Source organism: Heterodontus francisci, chromosome 27 (assembly GCF_036365525.1).
Source record: "Heterodontus francisci isolate sHetFra1 chromosome 27, sHetFra1.hap1, whole genome shotgun sequence".
Lineage (NCBI taxonomy): Eukaryota > Metazoa > Chordata > Chondrichthyes > Heterodontiformes > Heterodontidae > Heterodontus > Heterodontus francisci.
Window position 1 is genome coordinate 13,824,217 of NC_090397.1, and position 19,774 is coordinate 13,843,990.

Consider the following 19,774-nt stretch of genomic DNA (forward strand, 5'->3'; position numbering starts at 1 on the left):
TTAGAGCTTCAGCTGCAAGAGACATATAGCGCAGAAAATACTAATACGTATGAACACAGGAACAGGAGTAGGCCATTCGGCCCCTCTAGCCTGCTCCGCCATTTGATAAGATCGTGTCCTCAACTCCACTTTCCTGTCTACCCCCTATAAACACTTGACTCCCTTATCTATCTAACTCAGCCCTGAATATATTCAATGACCCAGCCTCTACCACTCTCTGGGGAAGAGAATGCCACAGACTAATGACCCTCTGAGAGAAAATGTTTTTTCTCATCTCTGTCTTATATGGGAGACTCCTTATTTTTAAATTGTGTCCCCTAGTTCTAGTCTCTCTGATAAGTGGAAACATCCTCTCAGCATCCACTCTAACAAGCTCCCTCAGAATCTTATATGTTTCAATATGATCACCTCTCATTCTTCTAAACTGCAGTGGATAGAGACCCAACCTGTTCAACCTTTCCTCCTAAGATAACCCCTTCATCCCAGGAATCAGTCGAGTGAACCTTCTCTGAACTGCTTCAAATGCACTTTTATCCTTTCTGAAGGAGTCCAAAACTGTACATAGTATTCCAGATGTGGTCTCACCAAGGCCTTGTACAGCTGTCGCAAAACTTCCCTACTTTTATCTTCTATTCCTCTTGCGATAAACAGTTCAGCAGGTCTGACAGCATCTGTGGAGAGAGAAACCGAGTTAACGTTTCAGGTCAGTGACCTTTCATTCGATGCTGCCTGATCTGATGAGTATTTCCAGCATCTTCTGTTTTTTATTTCAGATTTCCAGTATCTGCAGTATTTTGCTTTTGCCTATATCAGCAAATTGCCCATGCAACGATTATTGTTTCTTTGATGTGCACCTTTGATTTCCCGATATCCGCTCCTGGTGGATGAGGTTCCACGCGAGAGTAGGCAATTAGAAATTTGAGCTGGTTAAGTGAACCTTTAGACATTCTCCGCTCATTGTTTAAAAGTGCTTGGCAACTGATGTACAACAACAGCGAACCAAATCCCCAAGGCAAAGATGACAAAGTTCTTAAGCATCACATCTCTATTTAGGTGAAGTAGCCTTTCTGCTCAGGTAGTTTAACTGAAAAACATCCAGTACATGTGGCCATTGCCTCGTATTAAGGTCACATGCCCTAGACATTTTCCAGTTAAAACTATCTGAGCAGAAAAGGCTACTTTGCTGAGATAGAGATCTGATGTTTATAAATGTTGTCATTTATGCTTTGGGGATTTGGTTCGTTGTTTTATTCCTAATGTCACTCTGTCAGTTGTGTGGCAAAAATAGTAACTTCATATTTTATAATATTAAGACCAGATTCAGAACGGTGGAATATATAACCACTATAGTCCTGTTTATAACAATTGTATATGATTTTATTTGAGTCTGAATATACATGTTGTGCAATCTTTGGAAGTACAAAGTCCAGAGAATGTAGCACCAAACCCTTCACAAATCAAATGGATTAGTTGATAAAAGAAATCCACTCCTATGTTTACATAGCAACTTCCCCTGGTCTTTTTGTCAGATCAGCCTTTCTTTTGAATTTTGACTTGCTTGTCTGCGAGTCGCACGAGGTAGCTTCTTTTTGTAGCTGGATAGAAATGTTAAAAACTTGCATTTGTATGGCACCTTTCACAATCTCAAGATCTCGCAAATGATTTCACAGACAATGAATTACGTTGAAGTGGTTAGTGTCACATTGCTATTTTTGGGACTGTTGCTTGCCTTGTCAGATGTTTTCTGTATTATAACAGTGATTACACTTCAAAATGTGCTTCATTGTGTGTAAAGCAATGAGGTATACAAAATTATGAAGGGCAAAGATAGGGTAAATAGGAGGAAACTTTTTCCCTTTGCGGTGGTGTCAGTAACCAGGGGGCATAGATTTAAGGTAAGGGGCAGGAGGTTTAGAGGGAATTTGAGGAAAGATTTTTTCACCCAGAGGGTGGTTGGAATCTGGAACGCACTGCCTAAAGAGGTGGTGGAGGCAGGAACACTCAAAACATTTAAGAAGTATTTAGATGAGCACTTGAAACACCATAGCATACAAGGCTACGGGCCAAGTGCTGGAAAATGGGATTAGAATAGATAGGTGCTGATGGCCGGCACAGACACGATGGGCCGAAGGGCCTGTTTCTGTGCTGTATAACTCTTTGACTCTATGAAAGCACTTTGAGACATCCTGAGATTGTGAAAGGCGCAATATACATGCCAGTCAGCCACAGAGTTGGGGAGGAAATCATCTGACAGTGACAAACAGAAGACCAAATGCCTTCCTCCTCTTTGGCTTCTGGGCCTCAGCTTTGACCCTAGACTTGCACAGAGAACCTCCATTTGGTTTAACCTGGCATCCCTTTCTCTGCAGGTACAATAGCAAAAGGCAAAGCCGACGTGCGGACAAAAGCAGCTACTCTTGACTCTCGCTTTGAGTTTTCCTCCTCTCTCTGTTGGAAAGTGCCTTCTTGTCTCCCCCTTTCCACAACCCGACTAAGATAGGGAACTCATCTGTGTTGAGAACTTATCGCATACAGCTTTACTGCTCCAGGGCCTAGCCTATTTGGACACTTGCTTGCAGTGACCATAAGCTGAGTTGCCTCAAGGTGATGTTAGGGAAACCCAGTGGTGATACCACCGCCTGATGCTTTGAGTGATGACCGCAGGGAACTGCTTCCCAGGAAATCTCAGATGCGCAGCCCCAGTTTCATGAGGCATGGGCTCTGCGATTGCCAGTTCCTGTTGGGAGTAATGGATGGCATAATGACATCTTATACACGATCATTCCTAATTTGCTATATTCACCTGAAAATAACCTAAAAAAAACTGTAAACTGCTCAGTTTTACAAGAATGTTACCAGAATTGAGAGGATGCAACTATGAGGAAAGATTGAACAGGCTTGGGCCTTTTTGCTGTGAAGAGGAGACCTGATGAAGGCCTTTAAAATGATGGAGGGGTTTGATGTAGCAGGTATGGAGAAACTGTTCCCACTTGTGTGGGAGTCCAGGAGAAAGGGGCCATAAACATAAGCATCCCTACCTGATCAAATAAAGAATTTAGAAAGCATTTCTATACACAGAGGGTGATGAGAATGTGGAACTTGCTGCCATGTGGAGTGGGTTGAACAGATAATATTGATGTAATTAAGGGAAGACTTGATTCATGCATGGGGGGGAAGGGATTAGAGGGAGGGGGCAGGATGAGAAGAGGTAACTAAGAGTGGGAGGAGGTTTGCGTGGTGTTTAAACACCAGCATAGACCAAGTGGGCTGAATGGCCTGTTGTATGTGGTAAATTCTATGTAATATTGCGCACGCCAGCTGTTCAAAAGATTTGAAGCTGGTGTTTCGTTAGCTTTAATATGTTTTTTTTCTGCGTCTTTTCTTCAAGGCTGCAGATCTTGAAATCGAATTGGTTCAAACGTCAGCAGAGAAGCCAGACCCTAACCAGCTTGTGTTTGGGACACTGTTCAGTGATCACATGCTGATGGTTCACTGGACGGCAGCAAGAGGCTGGGAGAAGCCACAGATTAAACCACTGCAGAACCTCTCGCTACATCCTGCAGTATCAGCTCTCCATTATTCAGTGGAGGTGAGTAAGTGGAAGGGAAGTCCTATCTTTGTTTCGCATTGCTTTATTCGCAGTGGCAGCTGTGGCTCAGTTGGTAGCATGCTCACTTCTAAGTTTGAAGCTTGTGGGTTTGTGTCCTAATTGAGCTGTTACGATCAGGTGAGGCGGGGTCACAAGGCTCCCCTCTTGTCCTTGTTTGACCGCAACAGGGTTTATTACTTTTTAAACAGTGGATGTGCTTACCACTTCAGTGAGTGGTTAACCTTTTACCTTTGTTGTGATCCTAAAAGAACCAATCGGACAGGTTTTCTTAAGTTTAAACAAGAAAGAGGTGAGTTTATTGCACTTAACTTCAAACCTGATTTACATAAAATAATAAAACTACGCTACATTTTCACATACACACACACACACACACACACACACAAATAAATTACAGTGATGAGGGATAGTTTGAGTTGGATAAGAGTCCAGAGCAAATAAAAATAATATGCAGTCTGTGGTGTCTGGTAAGTCAGTGATGTAGGTGGCTTTCTTCCCCAGGGTCTCTGTCTGTAGCAATGGTAGACTTGGATGTTCCACAGTCACAGACAAGTTTCAAAAAACTTGCAGTATATCTGGAGAAAGAAAGAAAGAGAGAGAGAGACACACACACACACAGCCCCACTGGGGTTCTGCCTGGTTAGCACTTGAAGCTTGTTTGCTGTGTGTAACAAAACTTCAGGTTTTACACAGCCTGGGGAGACGGTCAAACGGTTAACCATGGATGGTGGGTCCTCCCCTTAGAATTTTCTTTATAGTAGGAATATACTTACTCTGACTATTCTGTAATATCCTGTTAAATGTCTGCCACTGCTTCTCTATTGATCTATCTCCTAGTCTAGTAACCCAGTTCACTTCAGCTAGCTCAGCTTTCATGCCAACATAGTTGCCCTTATTTAAGTTTAAAATAGTAGTCTTAGACCCACTCTTCTCTCTTTCAAACTGGAGGTAAAATTCAATCATATTGTGGTTGCTGCTACCTAGAGGTGCCTTTACTAATTAATTAATTAGTCATTAATTAATCCTGTTACATTACACAACACCAAGTCTAATATAACCTGCTGTCTGGTTGGTTCCGGAACGTGCTGCTCTAAGAAACTATCTCAAAAGCATTCTATGAACTCTTCATCCAGGCTACTGTTGCCAATCTGATTTTTCCAGTTTATATGTAGGTTAAAATCACCCATGATTACTGCTGTCCCTTTATCACAAGCACCCAATATTTCTTATTGTATATTTCGTCTTACATTGTGGTTATTGTTAGGGACTTGTAGACCACTCCCACGAGTGACTTCTTTCCCCTGCTATTCCTCATCTCCACCCAAAATGATTCTACATCCTGATCACCGAGGTTGGAGCAATGCACTATCAATTCAGTCCCATCACTCCACAGTTCACAGAATATTATTAAAGTTTTCCCACCCAACCGGAAAACCGCCAAATTAAACACTTTATTAACCCCCAGAATAAATATACACCAAACCAGGTATCTAAATAAAAACAAATTAACTATTTATTAATAAACTACAACTTAAACACGATTAAGATAAATTTATGTCTAAAGACCTTATAACTTCTTATTTTATCCTAACCCCCATACTGACACACATACATTCAAAAACTAATGGTTAACGGGTTTTAAAAATGGTGTTTCTTAGGAATAAAATAAGTAGCTGGGTTGTAAGTCCTGGAAAGTTATGTTCCCGGTTGATGAGGTGTTCCAGAGTAGAATAATCAGATGCCACGCGAAATCCCCAGGTGAATTTGACGAAACAGCCTTTAATAGATAGGCATTCAAAGTATTTCAGCTGCAGCAGGTGTCACACAGTTCTTTCAACGAGAAGCACTGCAGTCAGTCTACTTGGATTTTAAAATTGGCAGTCTTTTGCAGAAACTTTACTGAGAAATCCAGCAAACAGAAACAGGCAATAGAGAGAGTTACTTCTGTAGCAAACTTCTTAGAGTTTCGAAGTAAAACGGAATTTGCTACCTCCAACAATGAAAATGTTCTTAGCAGGGTCTGTTTCCTCCTTAGACAAACACAGTCTGAGTTCAATGTAGATTTTTTCTGCTGAGATACAGCTTCATTTTTTTATTAAGTACATTTCATTGGGTTACGGGTCAGACTGGTTTTAGCCAGTCCCTGCACACAGTTAAATTGAAATATTACAGCTGTTTCATAGGGAACAAAGGGTGGTACAGGTTTTGAACTCTCTCCCACAAACAGCAGTTGAAGCTAGAACAGTTGTTAATTTTAAATCTGAGATAGATAGATTTTTGTTAAGCAAAGATATTAAGGGATATGGGCCAAAGGCAAGTATATGGAGTTAGGCCGCGGATCAGCCATGATCTCATTGAATGGCGGGACAGGCTCAAGGGGCTGAATGGCCTACTCCTGCTCCTATCTTCCTATCTTCCTAACAGGCTTACTGTGGCACTGTTCTAAAAAACTTCTCTCTCTGTCTTAAAGGTACACTGTTTTAAACAGAGGAGAAAAAAAGGTTCCATGACACAAGGTCATCTCTAACTATCACACCAGTCCCATCCTTGATTAACAGTGATCCCCCTACACCTTTACCAAGCTTCCTATTCTTCTTGAATGTCATATACCCCTCAATATTTAGGCCAATCCTTGTCATCCTGCGGCCACGTCTCCGTAATGGCTATCAGATCATGTTTATTTACTTCAATGTGTGCTATCCGGTCGTCTACTTTGTAATGAATGCTATGTGCTTTCAGATACAGAGCGTTTAGTTTTGTCTTTTTGTTATCGTTGTAACATCTAGTCTTGGTGTGTTCTTAGGGTTGGTGTGTTCTGAGGGTTTTTTCTCTCTGTCCCTTCTTGCCATTCTCTGACCTTCATTTCCCATATTACTATTCTACTCTCCTGCCTTGACTCTACCCCTTGATTTGCTATGTCTACCCAGGCTTGATCCCTCACCCCCCCCCCCCCCCCCCACTGCCCCTTGTTTAGTTTAAAGCCCTCTCTATTTCCCTAGTTATACAGTTTGCTAGAAGACTGATCCCAGCACAGTTCAGGTGCAGACCTTCCCAATGGTACAGCCCCCACTTTCCCCAGTACTGGTGCCAGTACCCCACGAACTGAAACCCACTTCTCCCACACCAGTCTTTGACATCAGCAGTAACAGGGCCTTAAATATAGACAGAACTCCCCACACAACCCAGGTAACACATGCAGGTTCTCATTTTTACTGTGAGATGGGCACAACAACTGCTTTTCCATGGTGTGAGTTGATGTGCTGAGTATGCTGGTGACTTGTGACTTCAAATCTCTTCCCCCTGGGCTCCCTGCCCCCCTGTCCCCCACACCACTGGTTTACTCATTCATGGCCACTCAGCTGATGAGGTGAGAGCCTGAATCGGTGTTGGGGAGATCGGTGTTATGTTACTCTTAAGGCCAACACCCAGAAGAGACCCAATGCCATCAAAAACCCAAAAGTTACACCGCTAATGAAGTACTTTTGAAGTGTCATCGTTGTTGCAGTCTAGGAAATATGGCAGCCAATTTGCACACAGCAAAATCCCACAAACAGCGATGTGATAAATGTCTGGATAGTATATATTCCTGTTGTTAGTTGAGGGATGAATATTGGCCAGGCTACTGGGGAGAACTGCTCTCCTCTTCTTCGAATAGTGCCAGGGGATCTTTTACATCTACCTGACAGGCCTCAGTTTAATCTTTCTTTTTCTTTAGCCTCCTTATCTCGAGAGACAATGGGTAAACGCCTAGAGGTGGTCAGTGGTGTGTGGAGCAGCGCCTGGAGTGGCTATAAAGGCCAATTCTAGAGTGACAGGCTCTTCCACAGGTGCTGCAGAAAAATTTGTTTGTCGGGGCTGTTACACAGTTGGCTCTCCCCTTGCGCCTCTGTCTTTTTTCCTGCCAACTACTAAGTCTCTTCAACTCACCACACTTTAGCCCCGCCTTTATGGCTGCCCGCCAGCTCTGGCGAACGCTGGCAACTGACTCCCACGACTTGTGATCAATGTCACAGGACTTCATGTCGCGTTTGCAGACGTCTTTAAAGCGGAGACATGGACGGCCGGTGGGTCTGATACCAGTGGCAAGCTCGCTGTACAATGTGTCTTTGGGGATCCTGCCATCTTCCATGCGGCTCACATGGCCAAGCCATCTCAAGCGCCGCTGACTCAGTAGTGTGTACAAGCTGGGGATGTTGGCTGCCTCGAGGACTTCTGTGTTGGAGATACGGTCCTGCCACCTGATGCCAAGTATTCTCCGGAGGCAGCGAAGATGGAATGAATTGAGACGTCGCTCTTGACTGACATACGTTGTCCAGGCCTCGCTGCCATAGAGCAAGGTACTGAGGACACAGGCTTGATACACTCGGACTTTTGTGTTCCATGTCAGTGCGCCATTTTCCGCACTCTCTTGGTCAGTCTGGACATAGCAGTGGAAGCCTTACCCATGCGCTTGTTGATTTCTGCATCTAGAGACAGGTTACTGGTGATAGTTGAGCCTAGGTAGGTGAACTCTTGAACCACTTCCAGAGCGTGGTTGCCAATATTGATGGATGGAGCATTTCTGACATCCTGCCCCATGATGTTCGTTTTCTTGAGGCTGATGGTTAGGCCAAATTCGTTGCAGGCAGCCGCAAACCTGTCGATGAGTCTCTGCAGACACTCTTCAGTGTGAGATGTTAATGCAGCATCGTCAGCAAAGAGGAGTTCCCTGATGAGGACTTTCCGTACTTTGGACTTCGCTCTTAGACGGGCAAGGTTGAACAACCAGCCCCCTGATCTTGTGTGGAGGAAAATTTCTTCTTCAGAGGACTTAAACGCATGTGAGAGCAGTAGGGAGAAGAAAATCCCAAAATATATTTCATCTGAAAGAAAGCATGTCCAACACTGTAGCACTCTCTTAGTTCTTGCATTGTCGGTCCAGAGGCTGGATTATATGCTGAAGTCTCAGGACCTACTGACTCTGAGGTGGGTGCCCTTTCTGACTGATATACGTTCAGTAGAAGTTTTATAGGAAATTAAATGTGATTTGTCAAGGTTTTAGAGATATGAATTATATAATATATATTAAAAAACACAACATTCTCGGATCAAAGTGAATTTAACAAAGTAGTTACATGTTATTGAGCAAAAATCTGAATTTCTCTTACTGTGTACGGAATATATATAGGAGATATGATTTAACTTGAAGTTGAGGTTGCAAGGGAAATGATTCTGTGATTAAACTTGTTAATATTTTGATTTAGAGGTCCTTTTAAGTTCCAGGACAATATTTTGGAGACTCTGTGACGCTAAACACTTTACAATCATTGAAAGGTGTGACAGACATTGTTTCGAAGGGAACCTTCTCTCCAGTTGTACCTGAGAACCTGGCATACAGCAGGAGACGGTTTACAGCATCCTCTTGTGGTTGTTACCAAGTACTGCAAGTATGCACATTGCTGAAAGAAAGAACTTGGGCGAGAATTTGAGCTCATGAGCATCCATTTTGGAGCGTTACGAGTGCCCTTAGAGCTCCAAAATGGTGTCTGCGTCACGTGCATGCACTTTTGAGGCAAATTGTACCAGACGCCACATTGGTGAGGGTGTCAGTGCGCACAGTGAATGGCTGGCAGAAGTATGCAGAGCGCGCAGATCATGACGTCACTCAGCGTGCAATGCTGATTTGATGCCACGCTGCCCCTTTGGAGCTGATAACCTTAGCTAATGCCCTCTCTTAACCTCAAACAGCTGAACACACATTCGGCAGCAAGAAGGAACCCTAAAATGCTATTTAAAGGGATCAACAACTACTTTCAGGTTATTTGCTGGTTGATTTCTTCTGGCTGTTGATTTCATTCTACAAGTGTTTGGTCCTTTCTGTGGTTGCTTCAAGTTGCCAAAGTCTACAGGGAGTGGTGTGGCAGGTGCTGATGGAGTTTTTGCTGACTTCAAGGCTTCTGTACAAATCAGTTCTCCTAGACATGGGTGCACCAGTAGCCATTCCCTTTGGAATAGAGCATGACTGGGAGAATGGACAGAGGCTGCACAGAGCAGGACAAGCTGCTAGAAGAGGAAGGAGGAGGATGGGGAGAAGGACTCTCAGCAGTAGGCCATACTGCCCAGGGTGTTCAGGAAGCAATTCTCCTAACTGAACCTCAGCGAGATGTCTGTGCTTCAGTAAGGCCGTGCTCACGGAAATCTGACACAACTGCAACCTCGGAGCAGGGCAGGACTGCATTGCCAGTGGCTGTATGGTGACCATGGCGATGAACTTTTATGTGTCTGGCTGCTTCCAGGCTGGAGCTGGAGATATTTGCAACATTGTGCAGTTTGCCATCCGTTCTTGTGTAAGGGAGATCACTCATGCTCTCTGTTCATTGAGAGGTTAACTACATTTCATTCTCTGTTGCCAGAGACCAACAGGCAGGATGAGCAAGTGGCTTCACTAGGATTGCAGGCTTCCCCATGGTGCAGGGTGCCATTGGCTGCACGTGCATTGCTTTGCAGGCTTTGCATGCCAGCTGCATTTGAGCCACCACGGCAAACCAAAGGATGGCTGCAGCTTGGCTGGCGGAAGGCTGCTGACTCTCAGTCGGGCAGACTCCAGAGGGCCTTGCAGGATGCCCCTGAACAACTGTGAGCCTGGAAGACCTGGCTGCAGACTGCACCATCTCGGCCTGAGCTACAGCAACCCAGGCTGACTGGCTGACAGTCGACAGCAAGGGCACTGGCAGAGTGACAGCGGGTGGTAAGACACATGCTGTCATCCTGAGAGTGCAGCTCCACAGAGCCACTGCCACTCCTACTGGGTGGCACCTCTGCAATCGTAGTAATCTATTGGAAGATAGATTGTTGGACTGCTGTGACACCCTGCAAGTCCCTTTGCATATTGCAGTCCGCAGGCCTGATGGCAGTAGTCTGACCTTGCGTGAGAGCAGTTTTGAGCTTCCTGTGCAGAACTCAGATATTTAATTGTTTCTGCTTTTGGTGCATTGGAAGCTGAGACATTGGCCATCAGACGCTGCATCATGGTTGGGTCCACAAATGTGCAAGCGGAGTTGGCCAAAATTTCGATGTTGGAAAGGATGGGCTCCAAGCTGTGCGCAAAGTCCTGTGCCAGGTTGGTGCTGGGCTCCTCCATGCTTCTTCACCTTGAGCACAGGTTTCCTGTCAGGCTTCCCAAAGCACCAAGCATTTTGTTGTTCACACCCAACAGCAATCTGCTGTGGACTGCCCCATCAGATTCCTCATCTGAGTCCTTTGCAGTGGACACCATGTGCGACCTTGCCCTCTGGTGAGCTGGCACCTGTGCTATCCTTGCCCCCAGTCCTAGCTGCAGCCTGCTCATGTCCAGTGTCTCAGCACATGCGGATTCTATCTCTAAGCTATCCTCCAACGTACACGCAGTGTCAGTATCTGAGCTGGTGGCAGCAATTGTGAAATCAAGTGGCAGTGCTATATCTTCAGCATCACTGTCTTCCTGTTCCTCCATTGCTTGGCCAGGTTGGAGTTCTTGGATACCTGAAAGGAGAAAGGCACAAGGATAAGACCTGCAGCAGTGCTAATTGTGTGAGGGTGCGGTGAAGCTGTGAATGTTAGTATGAGTCCTGTTGATAGAGACTGTGGGTAGGTGATTGATGGGGATGTGGTGAATTGAGCCGTGGCTGAGGCTAGGGGTAGGATGTGGCATTTGGAGATACAGTCACTGACCTTAACCACCCATGTGAGGTCATTGAACTTCTTGCGGCACTGCATTTAGGTCCTCAGGGATAGGCAGCTGGTATTGACCTCCCTGGCTATCTGCTCCCACTGCCTTCTGAGCATGTGCCTGGAGGGCTTTCTTCAACCCCCACCCCTCTACTGGATACAGGACATCTCTCCTTCTTTCCATCTCCTCCACCTAGGCCTACGGTGCAGCGTCCAAAAACCTGGGAGCCCGCACTGTCTCATGTTGTGCCCTGCATGAATGTTTGACAGGTCTCAGATTCACTTCCTGCGTGATTACCATCACCTGCTCCAGCCACAATGTTCCTCCCCTTTAAGAGGTGCAGACTACCTTTAACTGGTGTCAGCAAGTTAAGATTTTGAGCCCCCTATTGATGCTGCAGTCAATGTACAGTGTGGTTAGTGCAAGCTGCACAACAATCATTCAGATGAACAGGCTGCGTGAAGTTGGCATGCTGCCTGCATTACAGTGAATGGGCACAGGTAAGTCACAGATCACGACCTCCTCACCCGTTTTCAGAGGCTATCTAATTTGGCATCTCTATAGTGCCTTTCACGACCACAGGATATCCTAAAGCATTTTGCAGCGGATGCTGAAGTGAAGTTACTGTTGTATTGTAGGAACTGAAGCAGCCAAATCACACACAGAAAGATCCCATAGTCAGCAGTGAGCTGATGGTTAATCTGTTTTAGTGATGTTGGTTGAGGGATGCATATTGGCCGGGTCACCAGGGAAAGCTTACTGAGAATGATTTTGTGGATTCTTGACTCACCTGTAAAGTAGAAAATGGAACGATACAGAAAGTCGGTGTCATAATGAGATTGTTTTACACGCGGAATTCAAAAATAACTTTTTTCAGTCGCCGTTTCTTTTTACCAAATTGCCATGGAATCTCCTGAAAAGGTTACATTAAATGGCTTCTTCTTTTCTTCTGCTGTTTCCCCGCAGCTATTTGAAGGGCTGAAAGCGTTTCGAGGTGTGGACGATAAGATTCGCCTGTTCAGACCCATGCTGAACATGGAGCGGATGCTGAGATCTGCCATTAGATCCTCTTTACCCGTGAGTAGATGGATCCGGTGCAATGTTCCCTTTAAAATTCACTTGTTGCGTGCAGCCAGTTTTTTCAGTGCACAGTCCCTTTAATTTTTTTTTAACGTGGCTGTGCACGTGCGGTGTTTATCACAGAACAAAGTCTGCGCGGGACCTTCCAGGTTGCTGCATGGCTGCGCACCCTTGCAGCTTAGTGGGAATATTGGACAGGTGTGCCAGCATTTACCTTAACAGATCCATTATGACATAGCAACATAACAGGAATAGACCATTCAGACCCATCAGTCAGTTACATCTGTACCTCAACTCCGAGTTACCCACCTCTGCTTTATCCCTTGATACTCTTACCTAACAAAAATCCATCCATCCCAGTCTTGAAAACTCCAGTTAACCACCAGCATCCACAGCCTTCCCGATCCTCATTACCCTTTCATTGATAAAGTGCTTCCTGATTTCGCTCCTGAACGGCCTAGCTTGAATTTTAAGATTGTGCCCCCTTGTTCTGGATTCCCCATCAGATGAAATCGGTTCTCTGGATCTACCCGATCAAATCCTTTCTGTCGTTTTGTACACTTCGATAAGACTGCCGCATAACTTCCAAACTCAAGATCTGAATGTTGAATTACATTGAATTTACAGCACAGAAACAGATCAGCCCAACCGGCCTATCATCCAAGACCCGCCATGCTTCCTTTATGCTCCACAAGAGGTTTTTATATTGTAAACATGCTTATTTAGAAAAGAATATAAGAACATAAGAAATAGGAGCAGGAGTAGGCCATTCAGCCCTTCGAGCCTGCTCCGCCATTCAATGATATCATATCTTCTACCTCAACACCATTTTCCTGCACTATCCCCGTAACCATTGATGTTTTTAATATGTAGAAATCTATCGATCTCAGTCTTAAACATATTCAATGATTGAGCCTCCACAGCCCTCTGGGGCAGTGAATTCCAAAGATTAACTGCCATCTGAGTGAAGAAATTCCTTCTCATCTCAGTCCTAAATGACCTACCCTTTATTCTGAGACTGTGCCCCTGGCTCTAGACTCACCAGCCAGAGGAAACATCCTTCCTGCATCAACCCTGTTGAGCCCTGTAAGAATTTTGTATGTTTGAATGAGATCATCTCTCATTCTTCTAAACTCCAGAGAATAAAGATCCAGTCTATTTAATCTTTCCTCATAGGGCAATCCCTCCATCCCAGGAATTAGTTTGGTGAACCTTCAACCAGGCAGGAGCTCCTTTAAGCTTGATACCTTTGCCTTGCAAGGCTACACATTGGTTCATTGTATTCAGAATCACCTCCTTGAAGGAACTCTGCTGTTGTAGACTTTTGAAGCCTTCAGTAGCTTTTGCGCCCCTCACCCAACGCCCCCCCCCCGCCCCTTCCCCAGCCAACCACTCCTGGCTGGTGCCCCAGTGCAAGTGGAAATCCCATTGGGAAGCAGCCAAAACTAGGCCGATCCAGGAAAGTTCACCAGTCGGATGGTACGACACCCAGCCACACTGGTTTCACATTGCCTTTCTGCCAAAGTCAAAAATTCACCATCTCCTTCTGTGTTGCTGTCCCTCTTAATGTCCTACATTTTATCAATGCTACTATCGTCATTGCTCTCTTTTTTCGTCGAAGCAGCAAAGACAACAATCCAGACAGTCTTCTTCCTCTTTGTGCCTTCACGGTGTTAAAATAAAAATTTGGGTGCGTTTCTTGACAGCGAAACTGCAGGTGGCAAAGGTCTCGCCCATGTGCATTTTTGTTACTGTGCTTTCCTGCAGACTGTCGCAGCCTCAGTCACCCTGTTCATTCTTTGAAGCAATCTTTGGTAAGATTGATTAGACTTGCATGTATGTTGACAAGTAATATTTTCCACAACTGGTTGATTTGTTTTTATGACTTTTTCTTTTCCCTGTTTAATTCATACACCAAATGAATTTTGTCTGAATTCGTGTTTCCTTTCCCAGAGGTTTGATCCAGAGGAGCTGTTAGCGTGCATCAAAAAGCTGGTGGAGATAGACAAAGAATGGGTGCCTTACTCAAAATCTGCCAGCCTGTACATTCGCCCAGTCTTTATTGGAACGGAGGTGAGAACACCTGGCCCAGTGTGTGTGCCTTGGTGTGTGTGCATTTGTGTGAATGCATGAATATTTCACCTATGTACGTGTGTCAGGGTTGCCAACCCTCCAGGGCTATCCCAGAGTCTCCAGGAATTGAAGATTAATCTCCAGGGCACTGCTGAGAGCAACACTCGGGAGAAAAATCAGAGGCATCAAAACAAACAAGGTGTTTCTTTCATTTTCTTTGACATTTTCATTTATTAGTGATAAAAGCACTGGAGATGGGGAAAGTGTTGTTTGACTGAGATTCAAGAATCATCCAATCAGGTAACAGGAGTCTGTTCACTTGCCAATCGGCCGTGGGAAGGCGGGGTGCTGCAACGATGGACATGTCTGACGACCAATGGCCGGAGTATGGCGGGGGTGGTGGGGGGGGGGGGAGATCATGTGATGAAACCTCCTGGACACATCCGAGTAGATTTGGCAATCCTCGTGTCTGTGAGACTGTGTGCATGTGACTGTGTGTGACAGTGTGTGACTGTTACTGTGTTTGTGTGTGACACATCCAAGTACAGTTGACATTCCTGGCGTGTGTGAGTGTGTGACAGTGTGTTAGAGTGTCTATGTGTGTGTGTGGCATGGGGTTTGTGGGTAGATATATTGACTTGAATCAATACTTGAGCCGGTTCCAAGTTGTGAGGAAGGTGGCGCTGTAATGGCACTGTGTGTGCAGTTAAAGCCCTGTGAACAGTCACAGACGCAGCTCCTGATGTGACCTGGGCAAATGCTGAGTGGGCGTTATGGTATTTGCCAGGCGATCATTCAGAGGGAAGAATCGCACTTGGCAGAGCCTGGGTGCCCCCGGTGCTGGGTTACAGGGACTTGTACCAGGCAGTCTGCCCACTCTCTCAGCTGCAGGATGTCAGCCCAGGTGGATGAAGGAAAGGGGATAAAAATAACGGGGAACACTTCCCCAATATATCCTCAACAGAAAAGTCAGGAATTTTGATCAATATGGAGAAGATTGTTCAGACATAATCACAGGGCCCCGGGTTTCAATTACTGTATGAGTTTGAATAAAACTTCAGTCTGTGATTTCCATCACATGTTATTTAACTATAGTCTGAATGACTCAGTTCCAAAAAAATCCCTTTAATTTGGTGATCCTTCCCTGTCCTGGGAGATCACATGGTTCCAGATGATTGGAGGGTGTCCTATTGAGTTTGGGGCAGGTTGGATGGATCACAGGGTCACTTGCTGTCTGTCATTGTTCATGTCTTCCTGCTTCATAAGTTTTATTGCTCCATGTTTTGGGTCAGGCCGAAGAAGGCCAAGTGGCCTCAGTCAGGATGGGATGATGAGTGCTGCTTGTCTGAGGTGGGCTGTTCGAACGGGAATGTTTGCTGCCTCGGCCTGGGACTGATGCAGGAACCTTTATGTCCTCAGTCTGATGTGCGATTACAAACTTGTTTCTCCAACATTGGGTTTCTTTCCTTCTCTTGTCTTTGGTTGATGTGCTGAGGTCAGTTTTCGCCATTTCTCCCTGGGCAGTAATCTAGCTGTGCTGCTGTAGAACCCCCTTCATTTTTCATCCTGTTGAAATCAGTGGCTTCTACTACAATCGGCCGATTGGCTCCACTGGATTAGTGTAGGTTAGCAACTCTGGTTGGACGCATTCCTGGAGGTTCTATCACATGACTTCCTGCCTCAAACTGCGCTGTCCAGTCCAACAGCTTTCTCCCTCCCACCACCAATAATGTTATAAAGTGTTCAACGTAAATGAAAACAACACCATTCTTTTGAATGTCCCTCTGATTCTTGGGTGTTGCTTGTAGCAGCGTCTTGTAGATTAATCTTGAATTGCTGGAGACTCCGAGACAATCCAGGAGGATTGCCAACCCTAGATTAATGGCCAGGGGGAGATGAAAAAAGTTACCCCGCTGTTGAGTGCTGCGGTTTAGCTCCTTTCGATTCTGACTAACCTTCTGATTTTAATGAAAGCCTTCCCTCGGATTGAAGAAAGCAACAAAAGCCTTGCTCTACGTGATCCTCAGTCCGGTTGGTCCTTATTTCTCAACGGGAAGCTTTTCCCCTGTGTCCCTGTGGGCAGATCCAAAGTATGTCCGAGCCTGGAAAGGAGGAACGGGCGACTGCAAAATGGGAGGGTACGTAAATCAACAGAAACACACTGAAAACAAACAACGTGCATCTATACAGGGCCTTCCAAAACCGCAGGCTGTCCCAAAGCACTTCACAGCCAGTGAAGTACATTTTGACGTGTAGTCAATGTTGTAATGTAGGAAACGTGGCAGCTTAAGTTGTGCACAGCAAGCTCCCATAAACAGCAATGTGATAAAGACTCCCATTTTAGATGCCAGTTGAGGGATCACTATTGTCCAGGACACTGGAGAGAACTCCTCTTCTTCAAAATAGTAACATGGAATCGTTTACACCCACCTGAGAGGTCACATGAGGCCTTGGTTTAACATCTCACCTGAGAGTCAGCACCTCAGACAGTGCAGCACTCCCTCGGTATTGCACTGGGAGTGGCAGCTTGGATTATGAAGTGGGGAATTCAGCTGGAGATACCATCTGTTGAGAAATCGAAATGTTGTTTGACTGAGCAAAGCCTACACACTGCACAACTGCAGCTGAGGTTGTGATGTTATTTGATTAGTTTGCAATGTTTCCTGTTTTGAAAGTACATTTTCAGGAGAGGTGGGCTTTGGATTCCCTGCCCTTAGGTTCGCACTGTTTTCAGGAGTCCAGGTGGTGGCTAGCAAAGGCAAATAAAAGGGAATTGGTTCTGGGCACTGCAACTCAGGAATAAGGAGTCTTGGCAGGGATGCAGTGCAGGTTCACCAGAATGATAAGGGGCTAGAGGGCTAAATTATCAGCACAGGTTGCATAAACTAGGCTTATATTCCCTGGTGTTTAGAACATTGAGGGGTGATCTGATTGAGTGCTTAAGATGATTAAAGGATTTGATAGGGTAAATAGCGAGAAACTATTTCCTTTGATGGGGAGTGCAGAATAAGGGAGCATAACCTTAAAATTAGAGCTCGGCTGTTCAGCGGTGATGTCGGGAAACACTTCTTCACACAAGGGGTAGTGGAAATCTGGAACTCTCTCCCCCAAGAAAGCAGTTGAGGCTGGGGGTCAACTGAAAGCTTCAAAACCGAGATTAATAGATTTTTGTTAGGCAAGGATATTATGGGTTATGGAACCAAGGCAGTTCGATGGAATTATGATACAGACCAGGCTTGAGGGGCTGAATGGCCTCCTCATGTTCCTATATGGAAGGCTTCCAGCATTTAGGTCTTATAATGGTATAAAGGGAAAAGGAAACTGTTCTGAAGGGCACAGAGATGAAGAAACACAGAGGGAGGATAGGAGACCCTGTAGAGAGGGAAAAAAAGAAGGAATGAGACACCGTTGTGGAAGAGAGATGCCATGTTGAGTAAAAGGGAGAGAGAAAGAGACATCTAGTTGCAAGAGACAGGAGGGAGACCCTGGAGCTAAAAGGATGAATTTAAAATCTCTGTCCCTCAGATCCGATACTGCTGTTGTCAGTAAAAGCCAATGGAGGCTCCTCAGCTTGACAGCACCTCGATAGCTAAGCTCCTCTGCACCAGTCAAAGATTTGCCGTGTTGTCCTTAATGAATATGCCGTCAACACTTTGTAAAGACAGGAGGTTTTTTTCTGTGATCAATTGGGGGAAGGCGTTCTAACAAATTTACGTATGCAGACGTTACTTAATTATCACTGTTCCCTCATCATCTGTTATTCCTAATGGCATAATGACTATGAGTTTTTGTAGGGAGCCAGTGAGTGGCTCCTCTGTGACAGGGATGTGCGGAGGTCACACTTCATAGCTATGCTCTATAGAAAGAAGCAGTAGATAACTTCACTTTATTTGCCTCAAGGCAATAAATGAATTTCATGTGTTCTTTTTAAAATTCAACACCTTTGAATGTGTGAATTTAACTTTAATTGATGTCGCACTTGTTAAAATTAAAGAAGTTAATTGCCTGCCCCTAATAGTATGTCTGGCCCTATTTCTTTTACTGTACATTCCCCTCTGTATTAAGTAATTTAGTGAGAAGCATGACCAGTTTTCCTTTTAAGTATAACTGATATTTCTTTTGAAGAATACCTCTTCATTTCTGTTTTGATTGGTTTCTCTCAAAAGAACTATTGATATTAGATGGGAAGAGTTACTGAACTCGACAATGAGAGAGGGAGATGAAGACAGAGGGATAGAGAAAGACCAGGAAACTAGGACAACTTACCTGCTGTTCTTCAATGAATGCAGTGGGATCTTTTATATCCACTTCAACAAGAAGACTCGGTTTATCATCTTGACTGAAATACAGCACGCCAGAAAACACAAGCTGTCCCTGACCACTTCTCTGAAATATCAGCCTGCATTTATATACTCAAGGCCTTTTGTGTGGCTTGAACTCATTGCCCGATAACATAAGATTCATGTGAGGTCTTTGAAAAACCATGAACCTGGTGCGACTGCATCTGGAGTACAGCGTGCAGTCTTGATCTCCCTATTTATTTAGAGATACAGCACTGAAACAGGCCCTTCGGCCCACCGAGTCTGTGCCGACCAACAACCACCCATTTATACTAACCCTACAGTAATCCCATATTCCCTATCACCTCCCTACACTGGGGACAATTTACAACAGCCAATTTACCTATCACCTGCAACTCCTTTGGATGTGGGAGGAAACCGGAGCACCCGGCGAAAACCCACGCAGACACAGGGAGAACTTGCAAACTCCGCACAGGCAGTACCCAGAATTGAACCCGGGTCGCTGGAGCTGTGAGGTTGCGGTGCTAACCACTGCGCCACTGTGCCGCCCATAAAAAGGATATTCAGTAATTGGAAAGGGTACAGAGAAGGGCTACCCTTGTTTATGCTCAAATTTAAGGAAATGTAGTTTAAAGAAAGATTGACTAATCTGGGTGTTTCTTGGCAAGTGAAAACTGAGATGTTTAAAATTGTGAAAGGTTTGACCAGTAGAACCCAAGTTAGCTTTTCTGCCATGTATAGAATTTAAGCCCAATGGGTTACATTTACAAATTAAGTGCAGCAAAACTAAATATGAAATGTAGCAGCAACCGTTATTTACAATGAGGGTCGTAAATATGGGGGACAGATTGCCAGCATAGGTGATGGAACAAGAAACTTTAATGGGTTTTGAAAAGGAAATAGACAACTTAGAATCATGGAAAGTTTACGGCACAGAAAGAGGCCACTTGGCCCATCGTGTCTGTGCTAGCTGAACAACATTATTCTAATGCCACCTTCCAGTATTTGGTCCGTAGCCCTGCA

General features: G+C 44.9%; 1 protein-coding gene across 2 annotated transcripts in view; it reads left to right on the top strand.

The window, feature by feature from the left end:
- Nucleotides 1-19,774, top strand: part of bcat1 (branched chain amino-acid transaminase 1, cytosolic) — a 72,539-nt gene that overhangs the window by 23,545 nt on the left and 29,220 nt on the right. For both annotated transcript variants that reach the window (XM_068058884.1, XM_068058883.1), the window contains exons 3-6: nt 3,389-3,589; nt 12,264-12,374; nt 14,331-14,450; nt 16,425-16,588. In XM_068058884.1, the coding sequence (XP_067914985.1) occupies nt 3,389-3,589; nt 12,264-12,374; nt 14,331-14,450; nt 16,425-16,588 (596 nt within the window). The remainder of the gene's footprint in view (nt 1-3,388; nt 3,590-12,263; nt 12,375-14,330; nt 14,451-16,424; nt 16,589-19,774) is intronic.